General features: G+C 37.3%; 1 protein-coding gene across 4 annotated transcripts in view; it reads left to right on the top strand.

Annotated features, from left to right (window-relative positions):
* Nucleotides 1–22,850, top strand: part of LOC124254952 (E3 ubiquitin-protein ligase Rnf220-like) — a 46,428-nt gene that overhangs the window by 15,396 nt on the left and 8,182 nt on the right. For 3 of the 4 annotated variants that reach the window (XM_046688791.1, XM_046688792.1, XM_046688789.1), the window contains 5 exons: nt 7,689–7,815; nt 14,593–14,635; nt 18,249–18,326; nt 19,329–19,371; nt 22,462–22,592. In XM_046688791.1, coding sequence (XP_046544747.1) covers nt 7,689–7,815; nt 14,593–14,635; nt 18,249–18,326; nt 19,329–19,371; nt 22,462–22,592 — 422 coding nt within the window. The remainder of the gene's footprint in view (nt 1–7,688; nt 7,816–14,592; nt 14,636–18,248; nt 18,327–19,328; nt 19,372–22,461; nt 22,593–22,850) is intronic. The other variant, XM_046688790.1, reaches the window with a different exon arrangement.

Raw genomic sequence — 22,850 nt, 5'->3', positions numbered from 1 at the left:
TTATTTAGTAAAATCTGTTCTTCCTACGGAGGTGCTGAATACTGTATAATTAATGTCATTCCTGTTCACAGTGAGAGATAAACGAGACCTCATTTCCTTCCAAATGAAACTGACCTCTGGTCCGAGGTCGTTGATTTCATCTCACATATTGTTTGAATAAGTTTATTAATTGAATTTAAATTTCCTGGGTGTCGTTGAAATGTACACTGCTAGCAAGGAGGGCCACGTGAGGTGTTCATTCCTTGATAGAGCTATTAGGATTAGTTGTGATATGAAATAGGCGTGTAAATTTATGTTATCTTGCCTGGGCTTGCCTCGACTGTCAACTGCATACCTGTTCTATTGTCAGACTGCCGAGTCGTCTCCTTCACGAAACAAAGCATCGCTTTATCATGTATTCACATACAAGAAGAGAATCCCCGCTTCTAGTCACTTAAGATATGTAAGTTTATAACTGGCTCATAAAAATTAATTTTATCATGCAGTTTACACAGTTGATACCTGTTTACTGTCAAGAGAAAAATTTAATATGTACGGTTTATGAACAGTATAGGGCGTTTGTGTCTTTTCTTTTATTCAACTGGTGATATATTTCTGAAAATCAAATTGGTACTTGGCATAAATGTTTCTATGATTGGAAAACCTTTTTGTTTAATATTGTTTGAATTCTGGCTTTCAAGTAAGTATTATGTTTAAGTATTATGTATGAAACATCTAATCAAGAATATCAACAAGTAGAGATTTAATTTATTTTTAGTGTAAAAATAATGAAGTAAAAAAGTGTAAATAATAAAAAAAGTGTCTTTTTAATAAATCTTAAATATTTTTGTAAGATTAACCCATATTTCTCTAAAACAGTGAGCCAGTGGGGAGCAACTGAATACAACCATTAAATTAAGATGGAATCCAAAACTGTTTCCTACTTTAAGGCTTGTTTGTTGCGATTATTAGTTTCAAATAAATATGCATATTTCCATTGTTAGTGAACCATTTTAACTGATTAAATTTACTTTTTGTAAATGAACAGAGAAGTTCATTGTCTTGTATATTATTTTTTGTTACATTTTCAAGAAACTAGATTAAAGGTGTAAAGTTTATCATACCAATAGTGTGACTACTGAAAAGATTAAGTCTGTATTTATGTTTGTGTTTTTTTTAATAAATGTTGCACTAGATATCTACAACAGTTATATTAACTTTACAGGACTTATATCATGTTTCACCTGCCAACTTAATAAAGTATTTTTCTTATCAAGATTTATCAAAGACGAAAGTGTTTTGTTTATAGAACATGTTGTTTTCAAGGCAAAGTTCATATTACGCTCGAACAGATTGACAAATGATTTCAAAGACACGTTCGTGGGATTTCTGTAATAGCCTAACAGCATGAACTTTAGCCAGATAATTAATATGGATTTCTGCCTGTTGAGTTTGTTACTCAAGTTGATATCAGGGACCTTTCTTTCCTCAAGCATTAAGGTGGTAGGGTAGCCTAATGGTTCAAGTGTTTGCTTGTCATGCCTCAGGCCCTTGTTCCATTCCAACATGGATATTATGTGTGAAGCCCATTTCAGGTGTCCCCTGCTGTGATGTTACTGGAATATTGTTAAAAGTGGCATAAAGTTGTAGGCTTTGCTCCTACATGAAGTTGACACCGCATTCTAGAGCTGAGATACTATTATAAGGGGTGTTAACCCCAGCTCGCTCGCTCGCTCACTCACTCACTCACTCACTCACTCACTCACTCACTCACGCACGCACCCACGCACCCACGCACCCACGCACCCACGCACCCACGCACGCACGCACGCACGCACTCCCACCCACCCACCAACCTCGTTTATAATACTGAATCGTAAATATCATGTTAATGATATATGTATATGGCTTTGTACAGATAGCCTACTTCACTGATTACATGATCAATAAAGATGATGAGGAGGAGGAGGAATGACAATGACAACGACGATGTTAAGAGATACCTCTGAAACTTTGGAAATAGTAACTTTTAAAAAACTGTATTTTTTATAAAAGTTTTTCAATTCTATTTTCCCCCATATGTCAGATGGGGGCAGCTGGTTCACAATCTTTGATAAATCTCACGTCAGCTTCAACCTGGATAGACCAGACTTCATTTTAGTATCACTTAACATACTTTATGACGGCAACCAAAATAACATTTTTGTTGCATGATATGTTTTACGAGAGACAATAAATTTGCTCCCCCTGTGTAAAATCACATAGCCTAGTCTTTGTCAAGTACACTCGAGTCTCCGTCAATGTTGTACTCAACACGTTTCTTTTATTTTGAAAGAATGAATTCGTCATTCATTCACGCTTGCTGAAGTGCCGAACAGAACCTAAAAGATCACGATATAATTTGACAAAATTTATAGAGTCATGTTGTCGTTAGATTGACTCAATTTGTGATGTATCTATGTTTTCGTTGACTTTCCACTTAGACAGAGCGTGACTTGAATCGTCAATAAATTTGACGTAAGTTGTCGGATTGACTGGTGTAGATGATAACCCCAAAAGAATGCAATATCACTCTTGAGGTTAGTGAGAGTTATCTAGCAACCACAAGTTTCTGGTAACTGTTTAACTAGCCTGGTGTCAACACTGTATACCCCTACACAGACATCTTGAGTTTTTTCAGTGCACTTGAAATTCGGTGTAGGAGGTTTGATTTGAAAATATATATTTTTTGCTTGTTATTGTCTTTGTTTGTGTGTCAGTGGTGTACATCATTAATCTAGCAGGTTTGAGTATGTTTGAAAGGAACTTTAAAATTTGTGGAGAAATGGTAATGCTGTTTTAATGTGTATATATGTTTATTTCATGTGTACAGAAGACAAGTTGAATTGGTCCTGTGAATGGGATTTCTTCAGACAGAATATTTATTCAAACGGATGTTTACATTTTTTTTTCCAAATGGGGAAATCTCATTTATCGGTGTCTTCTTCAAGGAAAACAGTCACAATTTTAAATGGCTTGTTTTCGGAGAAAGTCACATGTGACTGACTAACTGTCTAATCTTAGTAAATGTCTAAAAGCTGTTTGAAAATTATATCTGACTGGCATATAAAAATGATAAAAAAGCCGCTGTTGTGTATCATTAGTATTGGTATAACAATAGGTCAACGTTCAACTGCCCAAAACAAAAATGACCCATATAAAACATGGATATATGTGCTAATGCTCATTAAAATGTCTAGTTTATCATCTGGGGGATTTATTCAGGTAGATTTATCTATAGTAAGTTACTAGGCCTCCATATTATCTGTTTGGTCACAGTCTCAATGCACAGCTTCAGATGGGTGGTGGGTGAAGAGATTATGAAACTATTAACCTTTCTGAAAATCTGCCTTTTTAGACACATAAATACTGATGTGTTATGTGTGAAATATAGGTTCCTAATTTGAAAATTTAACAATTTAATAATGTAACAATTTGTAACTATGTTATGTTACGTTATGGTACATTATGAAGTGGAGATCAGAGCCATGGGCAGAGTTGCATCCTTTCTTTATCCTTTTAGTAAAATACTGCAAGGGTTAATTTGTTCTCAGAGCTTTGGTTGTAATTTTAATTGTGTATGATCATACATAGAACTGACTTGGTGAGAAGATTTATGTATAAATGTTTCCATGTTTTTATAAAGAAAAAGTCTTTCAAATTTTTTTATAAGATATGTCCTGAAAATGTAAATAAGATTTGTCGATTTGACACTAGATGTCTTCTTAGAATCTTTTTTTTTTTTATTCTTTAGTGATCCGATAACAACATTAAATACCCATGATAACACTAAATCCTGCTGTTCAATGAACTTGCATGATAAACTTTCAAACAGAAAAAAGGCTGATAACAAAGTACTTCCTTGGAATCACCCTTACTTTATATGCTTTAAATATTGCAATACTTTGCAAACTTATTTTGCCAAGCTAATCCATATGTAAGATCCAAATCATCCCATACTGACGCGTGTACCTCGAACATTAAGACCACGGTCACAGTAAATCCCACTAAACCCTACACTTATCTGCCTCTGATAAATCATAAAACTCCACTCCATACCTTCTGAACTTGGAGCGTTTGTACTATTTGAACTAAGAGCCATTCCTTTTTCATATTTATTTGACAATCGAGAGAAGCTGCCCAGTAAGCCATCGCACTATGCTAGTCTTCTTGCTCCTGATAGGAATAAAGTCGTCTGCCCTTTTATGTTCAACAAGATAAAAATTGTTTGCGATTGTCGATGGTGGGTTGTGACATCGTCAATCTGGAGATATGACATGCTTGTTTGATGTCCTACAGGGAGGCTCTGGTCGGCATGTTCTGCGAAATCCTCAAGTGGAGGCCTATATTCCTGTTTGATTCTGTAATTAACTGAAGATCTTGTGTGATTATTTCATTGATTTATTCATGTCGAGACAATCCTCTTCGCACTGCCTTTTGATGGCAGTATTAGCAACGGCACTGCATGAAGATCAGAAAGCGTCATGGCCGCCACACGAGCAGAAGACATCTTTGATTATGTCTCATTTCCTTGACAAGGTTTTTATCTTGTGACACCCAACTCACTCGAGTCTTTCATGCCATTGACTAACCGCTTTAAGTTTACTTGTGGGAATCACAGAGGGATTTATTGAAAATTGTCTCCTAGAAACTTAGATTATGGCTGTCTTAGAGAGCCACTTTCTGTTGCTTTTCATTTTCCCGCCTACTGAATCTGAGTCCAGTTTTTGACAGACAGCAATTTGCCAAGATTCCAACAATATGAGATTATCAATTTGTAATTATGGGGCAGCAATTCTTGTCCATCAGATGGATGACTTTTGCCCTTTACTCTAACAAGATGGAACATTTCCATACTATTTCCCTGCTGCTAATGCAGATTATTATACAGGTAGATAGATTGCTGTTGAATCATTCTGTGGGATGAAAGTAGTTTTGATTGTAATCGTAATGAACAGTGCATATTTATTCAACTTCCTCTGGAAGTAAAAGAAATTGGCTACTGATAAAATTGATCGAATACACGTTGAACCATCATTTCTTCATGACGAGAATCACAGACATGTTCAGTCAGGAAACTGGGTTCGAGGATGGAAAATTTGTAAATAAATTGGCTCCAAAACAGTAGATAAGATGATAATGAAACAAGATATTTTTATTAGTTACGTGGACAAATAATAAATAAAACAAGCAAAGAGAAAGTAAATTTTTAATGGATGTTAGAAATTCTTACTGATCGCTATAGTTGCAAATAACGAGGGCTCTTAGGTCATGTAGGTTGAGAATCAGTGGTTTCATTATCATGATCACCTAATTTATTGATAATTAGGGGCAGGCTGTTTTGTGATCGAGTTTACAAAGAATGATCGATATTCAAATGTCTGTTGTGTGTGAAAGGGAATCGGAGACTTTATGTGACATTTGCCGCATCTATTCAGTCTAAAACTTCATATATCGGAAGGAATTTATCTGACACAACCCTTCATTACATGATATGCTTGGATGGAGCTTAATTTTGTTTAAGGAGATTATAAGCAGATTGAATGTGTTTTAGTTTTATAAATATTATTTATTTGGGAAAAATACTTGGAATTTGTGTGTATTTGGCAAGCAGAATATCTTTTATTCCTGACACTTGATATTTTTATACCAAAACTCACAATAATAATCTCTTTATCTGATAATTTTCTTTTAAAATGTTGATAAAATATAGATATAATTCACACATATTCTCATGTACTAAAATGCTTTTGTAACTTTTAAAAGCCATTTGGGGGAAACTTTTTGTGTGTATATTACGAATGTAATGATATGTTGAGGTCACGATACAATACATATCACTGTAATATGGAGGCAGTACAATTTGTATTCTGATATAGTACTAACCTTTCATAAGTTCATGTTCTTAACCTTGAATGAAAACCCTGAATCATTTGTTTTTAAATTTCAGATAGCAAACTTGAAACATGGGATATTGTAGGGGAGAAAGAAACATATAAGCTACTGGGAACTATACACATTCTGCTATCTATGGCCAACTAGAATATACTAGAGAATCTGAATAAACTGGGCCCGTTCCTCAAAGCGATCGTAGCTCTAAGGTGATCGTAACTCCCATACTTCAACATAGACTTATGACTGTCGTAGCGCTACGATCGCTTTGAGGAACGGGGCCCTGGTTCTTAAGCAGCTTCTGTTGTGATGCACATGTTGTTTTGTCGGTATAACTTATAATGTAATGAATCATCAGGGCTCGATTTAAGACATGTTAACCTCCTTGCACCAGGTGCAACCTAAGATATAAACATAGTTGCACCAGCCAAATTCCAGTTGCACTGCTTTTATTGCAATGTGTAATGAAAGACGTGCTAAATTATTTAGATTTCTATTCAGAAGTTTACCCACTCAAAACTTGACTTGCACCTGGTGCAAGTTAGACTAATAACTAGGTTGCTCTTTGTAATATTGGGTTGCACCAGTGCTAGTAACAAGGCACTAAATCGAGCCCTGATCATGTATTGTGATACAGGAGTTACAAATGGTTGTATTGTACCGTGAGTCTTGTATTGCAAAACAATACTGTATTGCAATGTTGTTACTAGGGATGCCACTATACATCGATACATCAATGCATGGATAACTGTTTATAAGACGACACAATTATTGATACATTCAAAACTTTATCAATATTTAGTTTTGAAACTATCGGTTTAAACATATTTATGTATCGTTTACATTTTGCAATTGTATCATGGTTGTTGTTTTATGTTAAGAGAGTTATAAATGATTATTTTTCATGCACAAAGATGGAAAATTAGAACTTTTTAATCTCTGAGAATAAAAAATGTTGATCTTTTCATGGACAATTATAAATTATGAAATATTAATGTTCAAACTGTAACTAAATTTACGCAATAATGCTGTGAAAATAGGTATTGTGATATGTATCGATTCATGAAACTTATGTATCGTGACATCCGTAATTGTTACCCTACTAATATATACTCATGGAAACAAAAAAAGGAACAAACAGAAGTGCAAGTGTTCCTATACACTTTTCCGGGTTTCTTATCATGCTTTATATTGCACTGTGGGTGAAAATCTGGAAATAAGTAAAGGAGCACTTGTACTTTCATGTTTTCCCATTTTCATTTCCATGAGTGTATGTATAGTGCAACATTATTATGTTTGGTTACACATCGGAAAACCTCTATCCATGCAATAGTGTTTCTAGCAAGTAGACATGTTATCAATGCATGTATGTATGGCTGGCCTACTGACTGGCTAAGAAACCTGTCTCTATCAATTGTGTTGAGTGAGTGTTATATAAACTTCCAAAGAAGTTACAGTACACCTGGCTAGCTGTTCTCGAAACATTCGTAGTCTTATGAACTTCTTAAGCCCATTCTTAACACATTGGCTACGATCAAAGTTAAGAATTCTTAGGGCTACGAACGTTTCGAGAATAAGGGCCCTGGTTCTCCTATCAGGTTCATATGACAGTGTAATGAAATATTTGTTCTTTATACTCTTTTGAGTAGTAAAGAAAACTTTGAATATATCATCAGATATGCCTGTGTATGGACATGTTGATTATTATGTGAAATTGGGAACTAATCTATGGATATTTATTTTATGATACAAATGTAAAATTCATTTGTTTACTTCAGAGCAGCGGAAGCGAAGTGTTTTGGATGGCCAGACTCCATGTTGCCCTGTGTGTGGTATAACTCTGAGAGCCGGGGAAGTCGAGTCCCACTTAAACCTGGAACTTGACAAGCTTGAAAAACTCAGCAGGTAGGAAATTTATGGATTATATAATCGTTGGCAGGGTGGGCAAGTCACCTGAAGCCACACAAAAGTATTGTTTCTGGGTTTTTTGTTTGGCTAAGAATGACCCATCAACCAAACAATTTTTTTTTATTTTATTCTTTTCTTTTTCTCCTTAAACTTACTTGCATTATTCATCAACACACTGACCTGAATCATATGGATTGGTATTCTGGAGCAAAAACACTTGTTTCACATATGAAATTGTTTGTTTGCAGGTGTTCATGAAAACAAGTACAGTACCAATTGAAAGACCACAAAGGTCTTTTTATTCCGCTTGCCACAACACACGCATGTATGCACACACACTCTCACTCATGTGATGTGAGAGGCATCAAGTGCAATTTTGAATTTTGTTGCCACATGTAGAGTTGCATCCCTTAGGTGTGCCAGAATCCTATGATTCTGGTTATGACCACAAAGGTCTTAGAATTCCGCTCGCAACAACACACGCATGTATGCGCACACACTCTCACTCATGTGATGTGAGAGGCATCAAGTTGCCACATGTAGAGTTGCATCCCTTAGGTGTGCCAGAATCCTATGATCCTGGTTATGATCCTAGGTTTGTCAGTATCTTACCTCTGCTCCAGGGTTTCACCAAAGTGGTAAAAGTCTTAGATCTGTTGAGAATTTCCTCCCACATGGAACTGACACGGCTGACAACTGAAATGTGGCGTGTTATAAATGTTACTCAATCTCTCACAAACAGCCCAAACCCATGCCAATCGACGGCCAACACTTTGCTCCCACCCACAAACTTTTTTACCTTTTTTTTGTGACATGCTGTAAAACTAGTTTGTGAGAGTAATTGTAAATCCTAATTGTAAACATTAAATGTTTTGGCAGCAACCATGTCTGTTTCTTTACAAACAATAAACCTGCTATTTCTCATTAACACACTCACTCACTGAAGTATTGTTCGTAAATTTTCTAAAGCATGACAGTTATTTCATGACCAGACTGTTTCAACCATAAAATGCTACTGTCCCTAAAACTGGACGTTACCTCACATTTCAAATTCTTCCCATTACACTAAACGTCCAACGGCTTGACTGAAGCTAATAATGTGACTAAAACCTTGAATGTAATCCCGCCCGATCATGAATAACAAACAGTAAATGTATCAGAAGTAGACGCCATAATGTGAGTTAAAGTTCGCCGCCATCTGTAATACTCTATGTCCGACCATTACTGTTCACCAATATAGTTTTCATTGCCCAAGGAACAAGATAGCAACATGCAACAATATCAGAACCGAGTTGTAAGCCTGCTAGATTTTGTTTAATGGACAAAATCGTCTCCTCATCCCCTTGCCGTGAATTTTATGTCAACTTGGTTCTCGGAAATTTGTGTACACTAAATTTTACGATCAACTCAATTATGTTCGTATTAGCCTTACCCCCAGATGTGTAAGTTTTATGAAATGTAACGGTCTCCAATATATGTCGTCTATATTTCTTGCCCCGTGGCAGTTAGTGTTCGCAGAACAATTGAAGAGTCAATCAGAGGATTTACCTTTCTGATTTCCTACAATGATAGCGTATAATTTTATCAAATTGCAACAAATAAAAGCAGATTTATGGCTGTCAACGGGTCAGTCTGTTTGCAAAGGCGCCTCTGGAAAATATGATTAAGTCATGAACAGGGTTCCAATAGCTGACTAATACTGATTTAACGGTTTGACAAAGGGCGGGCATTGTGACGCGTGGCTTGATCGGGATTCTGTTCGGGAAGTTCGGTGATAAACAAGGGAGAAGCAGAGGAGTGGGCTTTATTATTAAATTTGCTTCACATTGTTATCACTGTTCGGCCATCTGCTCTCGCTTCAAATGCTCGGCAAATATTTCTCACTGAGAGAAGTGTCTGCGAGTTCTTACATTCATCATAATTGCAATCTTGAATATGGCAAAGCTAATTTGATATAACAGCTCTTGTCATTGCCCCCCAGTATTGTCGCTTAACAGCCCCTGTAGCTTGGTAACCGATCTTCAGTTAAGTCAGTCCGGCAGTTGTGTTCACGCTCTAAGAGTTTGATTAATACAAGATATTTTTATCCACATGTAATGTAGAAAAGTTATATTTCATCGTTTGTTGTCAACACGGGTGGAATTTATGTCTGTTTGAACATGCTTAGCGTTATTTGGAAAAGGTCCATTTCGAGATGAATTTGGATTCAATCGAAAGAGAAAATGTTTAATTTCTTAAGCTAACCAAATTTGTATTTCTTTTAGGGTGAATCATAAACTCTTGTTAAACTTTCACTAGCAAATAAACTAGTACCCTTAACTAGAAATGTAAAACTAGCAATAGAAGTTGCCAATAGTTATACTCTGTGCCTAACTGTGCATTAGTTAAATGATATTACAAATAGTTGAAAAGTGCATTTTTTCAGGGTATGAGTGTACGGTTTAATCACTGAAAGTAAAAATACCAGTGTTAGGGAAAATAGGGTTAAGACAAGTGCTTAATGAGTGTTATCATTGTTTAATGGTAAGGACAGTGAGTGTTTTTGGTTAAAAGGATTTTGCTTTAAATGATTGTAAAACTCTTTTTGTTTTCATTTTGACCTCAAAACTGTGCTAGTTTTATGTAAACATCCATGAAAAGCATTCGGGTATCTTAGTGGTTGCAGCTTTTGCTTTACATGTAATAGGTCACTGTTGTGTCCCATGTGGGGAGTTTCCCTTGTGAGTGAGTGAGTGAGTGAGTGAGTGAGTGAGTGAGTGTTAGGGTCCTTGAGGTCTGTTCCTAGGTATTTGAATCTAGAGACCCCTAGATTACTTACACTTACCACCAGTGTGCGAAATAGCTTCCAAAGTTTTCTAGCCAATCAGGCTAGCGATGCCTGAAAGTTACTAACCCACAACATAATTCACTAGCCCGAAATTTGAATGTAGACACAGGTTTCATTATTATGCTGCTAATATGATGAAAATTTTCATCAGGACATAATCTTACATGATTTAAAAGTGTATTATAACTCAACAACTCAGACACAATGATATATTTACAAAATGACCCCAAGAAAATTCACTAGTCAGTCGGGCCAGTGTCTGTGAGATTTACTGGCCTGACTGGATTTTTACTAGCCACGGGCCCCTTGACTTTATGTGTTTGTTGTTTAACGCCACACTGAGCATTATTCCTGCTATATGACAGCATTCTGTAAATAATCAAGTCTTGGACAACTCGGTGAGCATCTATCTACCCAACTAAGGATACAATAATATGCAGCAACCAAATCAACGAGCCTGACCATCCGATCCGTTAATCGCCTCGTACAACAAGCATGAATTGTTGATGATCAATTGTAACAGTCTCTGAATATATATAATTTTGATAGTAACAAACAAGCATGAATTGCTGATGATCAATTGTAACCTGAATCTTTACTGGTCAACTTGTACATGCTTGGTTTGAAGACTCATAGTCATATTTTGGGAAATCCTCTCATATCAAAAAAGAATTTATCATCTTGCAATAAAAATTCAACTGAATTGAAAATCGTCCATTTTCTATCTAAAGATGTTGTGTGCGCATTGTAACTGTTGTCCACCCATCCATCCAGAAGTTTTACATACTTTGAAACTTTGTAAAGAACATTCATAATTGTTTCATTAAATTTATTAAGAATGTTTTGCTTCATATTTCTTTAATTAGCGTACAAAAATAGAGATGTAATTTCAAAGGGTGTCTCGAAATTTCCAAACAGCTTCTTCAACCCGCAAACCAATGTGGTAGGAAATGGTGGTCCAGAAACCGATATTCTCACACCAGCACGTGGACTGAAAACCAGCCAATAAATGAGAGCATTGTTTGCCTTGATTCGTCAACACGTGAAGTTGAAATTTTGTTAATTCACAACTTTATTAAATCTGGCCCTTTTCTGAAGTCAGGTTCAGTAATCAGATTTATCCGTAGTGTCCACTTTGTGAGATTACACGCACTTTCCACTTTGTGGTCTCTCTGGATCCTACGAGCGCGCTTGACAGACACCGTGTGCAGGCAACTCCGCAAACCTAAGACAGACGCGAAATTGATCTGTGTTCTTAGTGATTATTACATGATTAAAGGTCCGATTAGAAACCTAATCAGTTTGCTAGTGGTGGCCTCATGTTAGCCTGGGCAGTGATTTGGGGACTTGGTTTGTCAGATGAGGCTATAACCCAATTTGAGGCTCACTTGAAAGAACAGGGGTTCATTCATCAGCCAATTAAAGACTGATCTTCACATTGAGGTGCACTGATTGGATTAATCGAAATCGAATTAGATTCTTTAAATTTAGAGAAGTGCAGATAAGAGTGTGATTTACTGTTTGAAGGCCGTGGCCCTTTGAAGCTCAACTGGAGGAGAGTCCCTCTGGGTTAAAGCAGTCATGCTTTGAAGTGTTGGCTGTGAGGTGATAAATGATAAAAATCAAATTTGTGTCTTTTGTGAAAATTTTATGCTATCAAAATATTTTTATCCCTTTGGGAGATAGCTCTTAGGCAACTATGGCTTAACCACTGTTGAATGTTTGGAATAGTGATTTTTTTCAGGGTAAATGGAAAAGTTTAATCTGGAGAGAGGTTCGAATTTGATGAATTTCATTTTGATAATGGATTTAAGTTTGAAATAAAATTTTAATTCGTCTTAAAACATGTAAAATTTTCATTAAAATTTTGAAGCTTCAATTTAACATGAAACTTGTGATGAATGTGTGGTTTTTTTTGGTGGATTCCTTTTTGTAAATATCTCTAAGTCAGTGGACATAGTGAAGGGTTGAAATGTAATTATCAAAGGAATGTCTTGATTGAGGAGGTAGAAGGGTATCTCAGAATCGATTCATTCAGAAAATGAGAATTTATTTTAACAAATAACAAGGGTCATTGACAGTGTTTTCAAGAGATTTTCTTAATTTGTTGAAAAAATAATTTTGACTTTCATTGTAAAATATAGAGAAAAAGATGTATATTGTTTGTGTAGTATGATATGTATGTGTATAAATAACAAAATGGTTGGTTGTCAGTTTGCCTGATGAATGATTGGTCAGGACTTCTGGTCCTTTTTGGTCCCTTTCTGTTTTCTTTTCCATTTTAGTGTTTACCATGCTAACTCTCTATTGGATTTTGACTATGTGTACATCTGGTTTTTTGGTCATTGGAATTAACAAATATGTTAGAAAAATTCAATTCATGACCATTTATGAATCCACACATGAAAACTTACAAGGCTTATCCTAAAGGTTGATGACTTTATAACTGATGGTATCATGAGTGTGACCTTGATCATTTGACATTTATAACAAACAATCTTTTGATCTTTATAACTGACAAGGCTCACATCTAAGTCGTCTTATAACTGACACTTCCTATTGATGTCTTCAAGGTTGACATAACTGACACTTTGTCCTTTGATAGATGACTTTGTGATACAGTTGAGCATCTTTGACATTATCCAATCTTTGAGTGATTATGTGTATTAATGTCTTCAACAGAAACTTTGTCATAGCTGACTTTGGATACAGTTGAGAATCTTCAGTGATTATGTGTATTAATTCAACTTGTCAGAGGAAGAATCTTCAGAGAGAATGAAGAAAAGGATGTCTGCTGGCACTAGACATCTATTTCTGGCGGCAGATAAACTGACTTTATCATTGACCCGTGAAGATCCGGGTTAGAATTGATCTTCAGCAACCCATGCTTGTCGTAAGAGGCGACTAACGGGATCTGGTGGTCAGGCTCGCTGACTTGGTTGACACATGTCATCGTATCCCATTTGCATTGCACGATGCTCATGCTATTGGTCACTGGATTGTCTGGTCCAGACTTGATTATTTTCAGACTACCGTCATATAGCTGGAATATTGCTGAGTGCGGTGTTACACAACAGTCAACCAACCAACCAACCAACCAACCAACCAACCAACCAACCAACCAATCAATCAATGATCAACCCATCTTCATTTATCAGGGTACTATGTCTATAAAACACCCTGAATCCATTCAAGACTGTCTGGGGGTATTGGGGTAGCCTACTGGTTAAGACCAAAGACCGGGTTCGATTCCCACATGGGTACAATGTGTGAAGTCCATTTCTGGTGTCCCCAGCCATAATATTGCTGGAATTTTGCTAGAAGCAGAGTAAAAGCAAACTCAGTCCGTCAGTCAAGACTGTCTAGTGAATATATGGACCTTAAACTTTCCTTGATCATTAAGGTAGGGGCAAGAAGTCCTTCACCTTCATGCTTAGCTTGGACAGAGATTCCTGTCTCATGGTGTTCCCGCTCAGAACAGGAGGGGACATTGTCCACAGACACCTAAGGTGGCTGAGTGGGTTTGATCACTGATTTTATGTGCTGGCAATTAGGTGCATGTCTCTGAGAGGGAGGGAGCAGTGGAGTAGCTTAATGGCTTATGTCCTCTAGTCACGCTGAAGACCCGGGTTCGATTCCCCTCATGGTACAATGTGTGAAGCCCTTTTCTGGTGTCCCCTGCCGTGATATTGCTGGAATATTGCTAAAAGCGACATAAAACCATACTCACTTACTCGCTGAGAGTATTTCGAATCCCAGATGGAAATCGACCTAACAAAAGTACTAGAATCTGTACTTTACTGGGAAAGTGTAATCCCAACTGTAACATATGTTACATTGATTGAACACCTCTCACTTTTATTAGTAGTGGCATAACTGTTGCTTGCGTGCAGCTGACAACATATGTAGGAATATAAATGACTTATTTTCCATTTCACTTTTTGCAGAGGAGGAAGAAAGTCAAGGGACTCAACACCTCAAGGGAGAAAGGTAATGTGAAGTTCTTTTAGGTAAAAGAATCAAAATTAGTAGATGTTAAAGTTAAGATGTGAGCAGATTTGTATATTTGTTTTCTTTTGTTCTCTTTCCATTGTGTTGCATATTGATGTGAACAATCAAAATATGAAAATATCTCAGGAAATATAGATCCTAGAGATTGTCTTAGGTGATGTTTGTCGTTTGATCTATACTCTATTTTAAGCTATGTGATTCGACGCCGAAACTTTGTGATAACCTTGATCTTTGTTGGGGAGTGTATGTTTTTGAACAGAACTGATAAAGAAAATCTGTATGCTATGCTGTATTCACTAATGGTATACGTCTTTGGTGCGTTTTGGGGATTCTGGAATTAAATCTTTACCTAGCAACATACGCCAATTCAAAATGCGAACAAATGGAGGTTGTAGTCAGGCTTTTTAACTTGGTTTATATCGTGACATCGTACCCAGACTGGATGGACCATTGCTAAAAAAAATCGATCACTGGATTGTCTGGTCCAGACTCAAATATGCACAGGTTGTCGTCCTAAACCTGGAATTTTGCCGAGTTTGGTGTTAACTATCTGACAAACATCTGATATCTCGTCTTCCATGAAACAATATTCACACTGTCCCATCACTGTATTCTGAAACTTGATACACGGCATGGTGGTCCTGGAAGTTCATTCTCACAAATCGTCTGTGACAGACTGCTAGAAGCCTCTCACTGTTCTCACTCCACCCAACGTACCCCTGACATCTCGTAGACAAGTAAATCCAGGTGTGGATATCGGCTGCAATATTTGTAAACCTGATATTGATGTAGATGTTTTTAAAATTTACTAGTCCAAGTGACTGCTCTGACATTGATATTGTGCCCATGGCAGTGAAAATGAATATGCCAGACTTTCCCGATGTATGGTTTCGCATACACTCTTGACGTTGATGGAAAGATCCTGTAAGTCTCTGTTGACAGTGGAAATAGATATGTCGCAAAATCGAGATGTGGCATGGCATGGATGGACAAAAGAACTGGATTTGTTTTGATTGCAGAGGTCAGAACCATGCAGGAAAGATTGTAGTGAAAATGATGAGAGCTTATGTGATAGATTTCAGTGAAATGATGAGAGCTTATGTGATAGATTTCAGTGAAAATGATGAGAGCTTATATGATACATTTCAGTGAAAAGAACCAAGACACAAACATGACCAGCTAAAAACTCTCCTATCCAAGAAGGCCATATTTTGGCTATAACCACCCTACCAAATCCCCCACCTCCAATTCTGTATAAAAGGTAGTTACCATAATATTTAAGACTATAGAGTCTCTACCAATCTGGTCCCCCTCCCCTCCTTCCACCACACATTACCCCCACTTCTCACTACCCCCACTGCACACTACCCCCTCCTGCCTAATAAATAGTTACCCTAAGATAAAAAGTCCCTACCATTTCCACCACTCCTCCCACCACAATCTATCCCCACCACACACCACCATCTTCTGCCTGAAAGCTAGTTACCCTAAGATTTAAGACCATATAGTCCCTCCCAACCTGCCACCTGTCCCCCACTGCACACTACCCCCTCCTGTCTGAGCTAGTTACCCCAATATTTAGGACTATACCGACCCACCTGTATTGTCCAATCTGACCTAGCATGTCTGGGTGTAAACCCAATACCCCAGCAGTTAACAAGGTGAAGAGAGGTAATTCATGGAGTGGGGTGATCACCATCTTGTAGAATTGTCTCTAGCTGACGTTCGCTGAATAGTAGGGCTAGTAGGAATGTGGGTTCCACCCGCCTCAGAAAACAATCTGGCGTAGCAGTCCTTTAGCTGTCAACCTAACAATAATGTCTGTATCTGACCTCCAGGCAGCCATAGCCCTTAGCCCATCAAGCTTGAATTTAATCAGGGCACTTCTAGACATATCTGTTGCAGAAGTTGCATAGACTGTAATCCCTGTTAATCCCGGTCCTATCTGATAATCTTGATATATCTCGGCTAATGCTAGCTGACAAGACAAGCGAGCTGCTTTAATAAGGATGTCTGTTGTAGCTTAAGTTTCTTGGAATCTTCAGAGTGCAAATGGTGAAAAAATTGACTGTGGTTCAAATTTCTGATTTTTTTATCGAGGAGATAATTGTCTCTTTTGATGGGTTTTTTGTTTGGTGGTGGAGGCGTAATCCAAGGGGATAAACTGTAGATCCAGTTCCGCGGCCGTCCAACCCTCCGTGCGATCTGTATTCATGATTAGGAGGAGGGTGACTGATGACAGCCAGCTGTCTCATGTCCGTCTCCTCAAGGACATGGAGGAGCAGTTATTGCATGTGAATGGTGCTCGGGTCATAGAAATACATTCACTTTGCTGTCACAGCGGGGGATGTTTGTTCTCGAGAAAGGTCACACATGTTTACATGTGTGCTGGCATGTACATATTTTTGATCTCAATATAATTTTGTGTCTACCTATTATTCACACAGAGAGAGAAAGTGAAATAACATAAAATATTGCTACTTTATCTACAAATCCCAGTAATATAAATTGGAATTTTGGTAAGAAACGTCTTTGGTTGTGTAGCTCAGACTGGTGTCAGTTCATGCATCTTAGTACTTATCACTCTTTTATAAATATTCAATATTTTAGAAAAATGAAATGAAAAAAGCACACACAGAATTTCTGCTTTTGAAAATGTTAATATTTTTGTCTGCAAAATCATGATTTAAACAGTAAAATGTTTTTTATTCTCTAAAGTAACGGGCGGTATTTCTGAATATTTCTTTACTACCTGTCTCAAGTCCCCATGGCTGGAATGACAGATGACACAAGGATATTTAGATGAAATGAACAGTTTGACATCAGCGCGTAGTAGATCTTAGGAACGCTACGACACAACTAAAGCAAACTATTATGTGATGTACATGTTTGTAACAAACTGATGGATATAATGAGCTGTGTTTTTGGTTCAAGTCGCTGTAGATATTAGTCGAACTACGGTTATGGTGAACTAATATTAGTGGTTCCTTTGAATTTGTTATAACCGTAGTTTTCAGTACATTTACCATCTAGATTGTGATTGAGTGCAGAATTTGGGTTTACGCTGCTTTTAGCAATATCGTGATTGAGAACACCAGATATGAGCTTTACACATTGTACCCATGTGAGAAACCGAACCCATGCCTTTAGCATGTTTAGTATGACTAGCGAACGCTTTGACCACTAGGCTACCAGATCATCCTCAAGTTTGTGAAGGGTCCGTGGGGTAGTCTAGTAGTTAATGCCTTCGCTTGTCACGCCGTAGACCCGGATTTAATTCCCCACATGGGTACAATGTGTGAAGCCCATTTCTGGTGTCCCCTGCCATGATATAGCTGGAATATTGCTAAAAGCGGCGTAAAACCATACTCACTCACTCACTCTCAAGATTGTAAAGCCAACAAGCAATGGCTGACTACAGTCGATTATAGGTTTGAGCAGCCTGGATTTTCCAGCATTTGAACATTTTGAACGAAACTATTTTGTTATTAAGAATCTGGTCAGCATGACATGAATAAAGTGTGTCCTGACTGGCTGTCATTGTCCCCTGGCCCACAGACAACTGTATTGTAGATGTGTTGCTGTTTTCCAGACATTGCCATCACCGTCTTCCTGCAGGAAAGGGAAGGACTCACCATCACCAGAGGTCGCATCTCAAGCCAGATTTGAGGTACAGAGTTATTGCCCTTGTTTTACAAAGTAAATGTGGGATTATCTCTTTTAAGAGTTAACAAAGGACAACAAAATGAACTTAGCTCACCATCTCCAGAGATCACATCTCAAGCCAAATTTGAGGTACAGAGTTATTGCCCTTGTTTTACAAAATGGGTTTTTCTACAGGTGTAAGGAACTGAACCTGGGGTTTCCCATGAGGAGCAAACACTGAAACTATTGGGCTACCTCAATTCCTTAAAAAATCACACAAATTGGATCAGGAAGTGTCAAATTTACTGAGATACATACAGCACCATGACTCAGATAAAACATTAACAAGACTGAGAGCTAAGTTTATTTTGTTGACCTTTGTTAACTCTTGAAACAGATAATCCCACATTTCCTTCTGCTGTTGCCCTGCCTCTTGATTGAATATTGCTAAGAGCAGCTTAATTTCAAGGAGCAGCTTAAAGGGAATTGTGCACCATCATACCCTAAAAGTGTAGTGATTCTTTCCAGAGTGACCTGCATTAACTGTGATTTATCCCTTCTGGTTTTTGAAAAGCAACGTAAAAACATTTGAATTAAAAATTGTGTTTGGTTATACAATGAAAGATGACATTTGTTGTACCTTGTTTACACCCGACATCCCTTCGTCTATTGTATGCCATCTCAAAGCATGGTACATAAGAAGTAAATACATTTCACACAACTGTAGTCTCAAACAGATGCCTATTCAGATCGTCAAGTGTACAATAGGTTTTGAGGTGGGTTTTAAGCCCAGAAATAATCCTTTCGTAACACAGTATCTGTTGATTGAATGTCTTGACGCATTGTACAATTGGAATTGTCATGAAATTAATCTACCCCAACACAAAGCTGCTGTACAAGTGCTTGAATCCCGACCCAAACAAAAACGGCTTAAATTCCTGACAAATTATGTGAAACCAAAGCTGTGCGACCTCGTGTCATCACCTTGTTTATAGCCCTGTTTCATTTTTCTATTGTCGTTTTTCAGTCCTACCTACGTATCCGCTGTAATCGGCAGTCACGCCTCAGCGGTAAGTATGTGTTAAATTCTATTTATCATCCTCCAAACTGTGGGTGGCTGTAGTTTCGACACTGTCCCTTTACACAACAGTTTCTTGAATTTCTCGGAACAGGTGGATTTCGGACATGAAAGAATAGCGTGCATTCTTTGCATTTCAGTTTTAACTTTATACTTTTTGAGAACAAATGTTTTTTTAAAGTTTGGTTTTAAAGAGAGCGGTTATATTGTGCAGTGTTTGAGTTGACAAGAGCATTGGGTGTGATTTAGTTTCAAGAGATGTTGCCAAAGAAGCAGATAACTTTTTGTAGCATCTGTAAGTTCTCAGGTGTATCTTTGTATGGAGCTGCTTTGAAATGTATCCATTCATAAGTACAGCAGTATCCAAATTATAGTGTGAACCTATTCTGGTATTACTGGATCGGAGACATATTTAAAGTTTTTCCTCAGGCCATGAAAAGTTCTTAAATGCTTCTTTTTATCTTCCTTTTTGAGAAGTTTGTTAATAATGTATTTTTGCTTTTTAAATAACTAAATGTTTTGCCACAAAAGTGCATTGTGGGAATGCAATACGGTATAGCGATAACTGATGCAGTAGTATCATGACACTAATTGTGACTTTTGCAATGTTGTTGAAATGTTAGGATCTTTTGATATACAGTCAACACTGCTGTGTCCATATACTGTCAAACACCACTGTTGATATACAGTCAAAATATACAGTCAAACACCTTTGTTGATATACAGCCAAACACCGCTGTCGATATACAATCAAACACCGCTGTCGATATACAGTCAAACACCGCTGTGTCGATATACAGTCAAACACCGCTGTTGATATACAGTCAAAATATACAGTCAAACACCTTTGTTGATATACAGCCAAACACCGCTGTCGATATACAGTCAAACACTGCTGTGTCGATATACAGTCAAACACCGCTGTCAATATACAGTCATACACCGCTGTCAATATACAGTCAAAATATAGTCAAACACCGCTGTCGATATACAGTCAAACACTGTTGTGTCGATATACAGTCAAACACCGCTGTCAATATACAGTCATACACCACTGTCAATATACAGTCAGTCACTGCTGTGTTGATATACAGTCAAACACCGCTGTCGATATACAGTCAAACACTGCTGTCGATATACAGTCAGTCACTGCTGTGTCGATATACAGTCAAACACCGCTGTCGATATACAGTCAAACACCGATATACAGTCAAACACCGCTGTCGGTATACAGGCAGTCACTGTTGTGTCAAATTTACACTTGTCTCAAAGAGAAAGCATGGAACTTATTTCTTCTTTGGTTAATTTTTTTTCTACATTTTACTTTTATTTACATTATACTTACATTTTATTCTGTTTTTTTATATATATTGTTTTTACATTCCTGATTCAATTTGTTTTAAATACCATAATTGTAAACAAAGTTTTGAAAAATGTCTGGCCTTATGTTCATGAACAAATGCCGAAGATTTTATACCTAGTTTCTCGGATACTACTTATTGGAAAACAGATGCGATTTATGAGTCGTAGCTCTTGTTCAGTGTGACACATTCCCTGCAATCAAAACTACTATTACACCTCATGAATTTCCACGATCACAAAAAGCATTAATAAAATTTCCACGGATCTATAAAACACACGAACATCAGGCCTTCAAAACAAGGGTCATCAGGTCCAACTAGCATCCCTCTACCAACGACAGCTGACAAAAGCATTTGTGTGAATTAATCTTACACAACTGCTACAATGGTTATATCATGTTTCCGTTTCCTGTGCCGTATTATTCAAACAAATCCCTGCGACAATGTACACGTCTGATACTGACAGACTGAGATTCCTACATAACCATTATTTCCCTATACCAGGCTTTTAAAGCTGGGTTCGTAATCGGAGCATTTTGCACGACAATTTGTCTCTCTGCCCTGATGGCTTCCTATGCCTGGATTCCCTGGCTTAATTTGATTAATATAAACTGACTAGATCATGAATGATTTAGACTGGTTGTGTCATTCAACTGATCTTGTCCTTATCGCGAATAATGCTGGCAATATTTTATTTGATACGACCAAGGGTCAAAAGGATATAAATAAACTTCTTGAACTTTATCCAAGTTGCACCAGAGACATAGGAAGATAATTATCTTTGTCTTAAAGAATGATTAATCTGTATTGATTGCGGTATTAGTCATGCTGTGAATGTATCCGTGTTATGAAAAGAATTAGTTTGGAGATTATTGTTGCTGCAGAGTTTTCCTGGCTATTGATTTGAGTTGAATTATGGGAGATGAAGATAGTCCCCTTTTGTCCTGGCCACAAAGTGTTTCAGTTTATGAAGTTCAGTGTTTCCTCCTCCACTGTTGTCCCTGTTTGTCTTACTAAAAACAAGTTAAGGGTCACACATTTCTTTAATGTTACGATATTTAATCTGGCACAGATTAAGTATAGCAACAGGAAAAAGTCTGTCAAACTTTTTAGTGTACTGTATTATAATTATTACAACTGACAACAACTTTAGCTGCAAGTTCTCAGCTAGAGGGGGCAGTGTGGTAGCCTAGTTGTTAAAGCGTTGGCTCATTACGCTGAAGACCTGAGTTTGATTCCCCACATGGGTACAACATGTGAAGCCCATTTCTGGTTTCCTCCGCTGTGATATTTCTGGAATATTGCTAACAGCGACGTAAAACCATACTCACTCACTCTCAGCTAGAGTTTAATCAAATACCTTTCGGTCTTGTCAGCTCAGAACATAACCGTCCATCTTTTAACACTAAGGTTGGAAAAGATTTGCAAATGAATCTGTAAAATTTGCAAGTGTCTTTGAGAAGTTTGATAGACCTTCTTTATTATTACCACATGTGGATTAAAGTTTTCGCTCGTAATGCTGAAGGCCCGGTCTTCATTCCCCACATGGCCACAATGTGTGATGCTGGAATATTGCTAAAAGAGGCGTAAAACTCTACTCACTTACTGACTCGCTCATAGTCTCATGTGATTGATGAAACTTGGTTTTTGTAATATTGGTATGATGAGCTCTGCTGCTGTATTTTAAATTCATGAAAACGTTTTCTCTTTTGTATTTGCAGCTCGGTGCCGGAATAAGAAGAAGAAGCCATCGGAAGAAGGTTACAAGGAGACATTATGTCCGGTGTGTAATGACAGACTGACAGGGAATGCTGACGAACTCAACGCCCATGTAGAACAGTGCTTAAAGAAGGCTGGTTACCTTAATAGATACATTGTACCATTGATTTGACACGTGATCATCACTTCCTTAAAGCAGAACCAATAGTATGGAGACAATATCTTTTGAATAACTGTGTCAACTATAGTTAACTGTGCAGGCTTTGAGAGTATATTCCTTTGGAAATATAATGCTGGAATGTCTTATACACAGTTTTATCTCCGAATTAAAATGCTTCTTCTTTATATATACATGAGTATATTTCTGTATCCATAAAATTATGTCAACATC

The sequence above is a fragment of the Haliotis rubra genome, unplaced genomic scaffold (assembly GCF_003918875.1).
Source record: "Haliotis rubra isolate DU_JTF1 unplaced genomic scaffold, ASM391887v1 Scf588, whole genome shotgun sequence".
Lineage (NCBI taxonomy): Eukaryota > Metazoa > Mollusca > Gastropoda > Lepetellida > Haliotidae > Haliotis > Haliotis rubra.
This window is presented reverse-complemented; position numbering and strand designations above follow the sequence as displayed.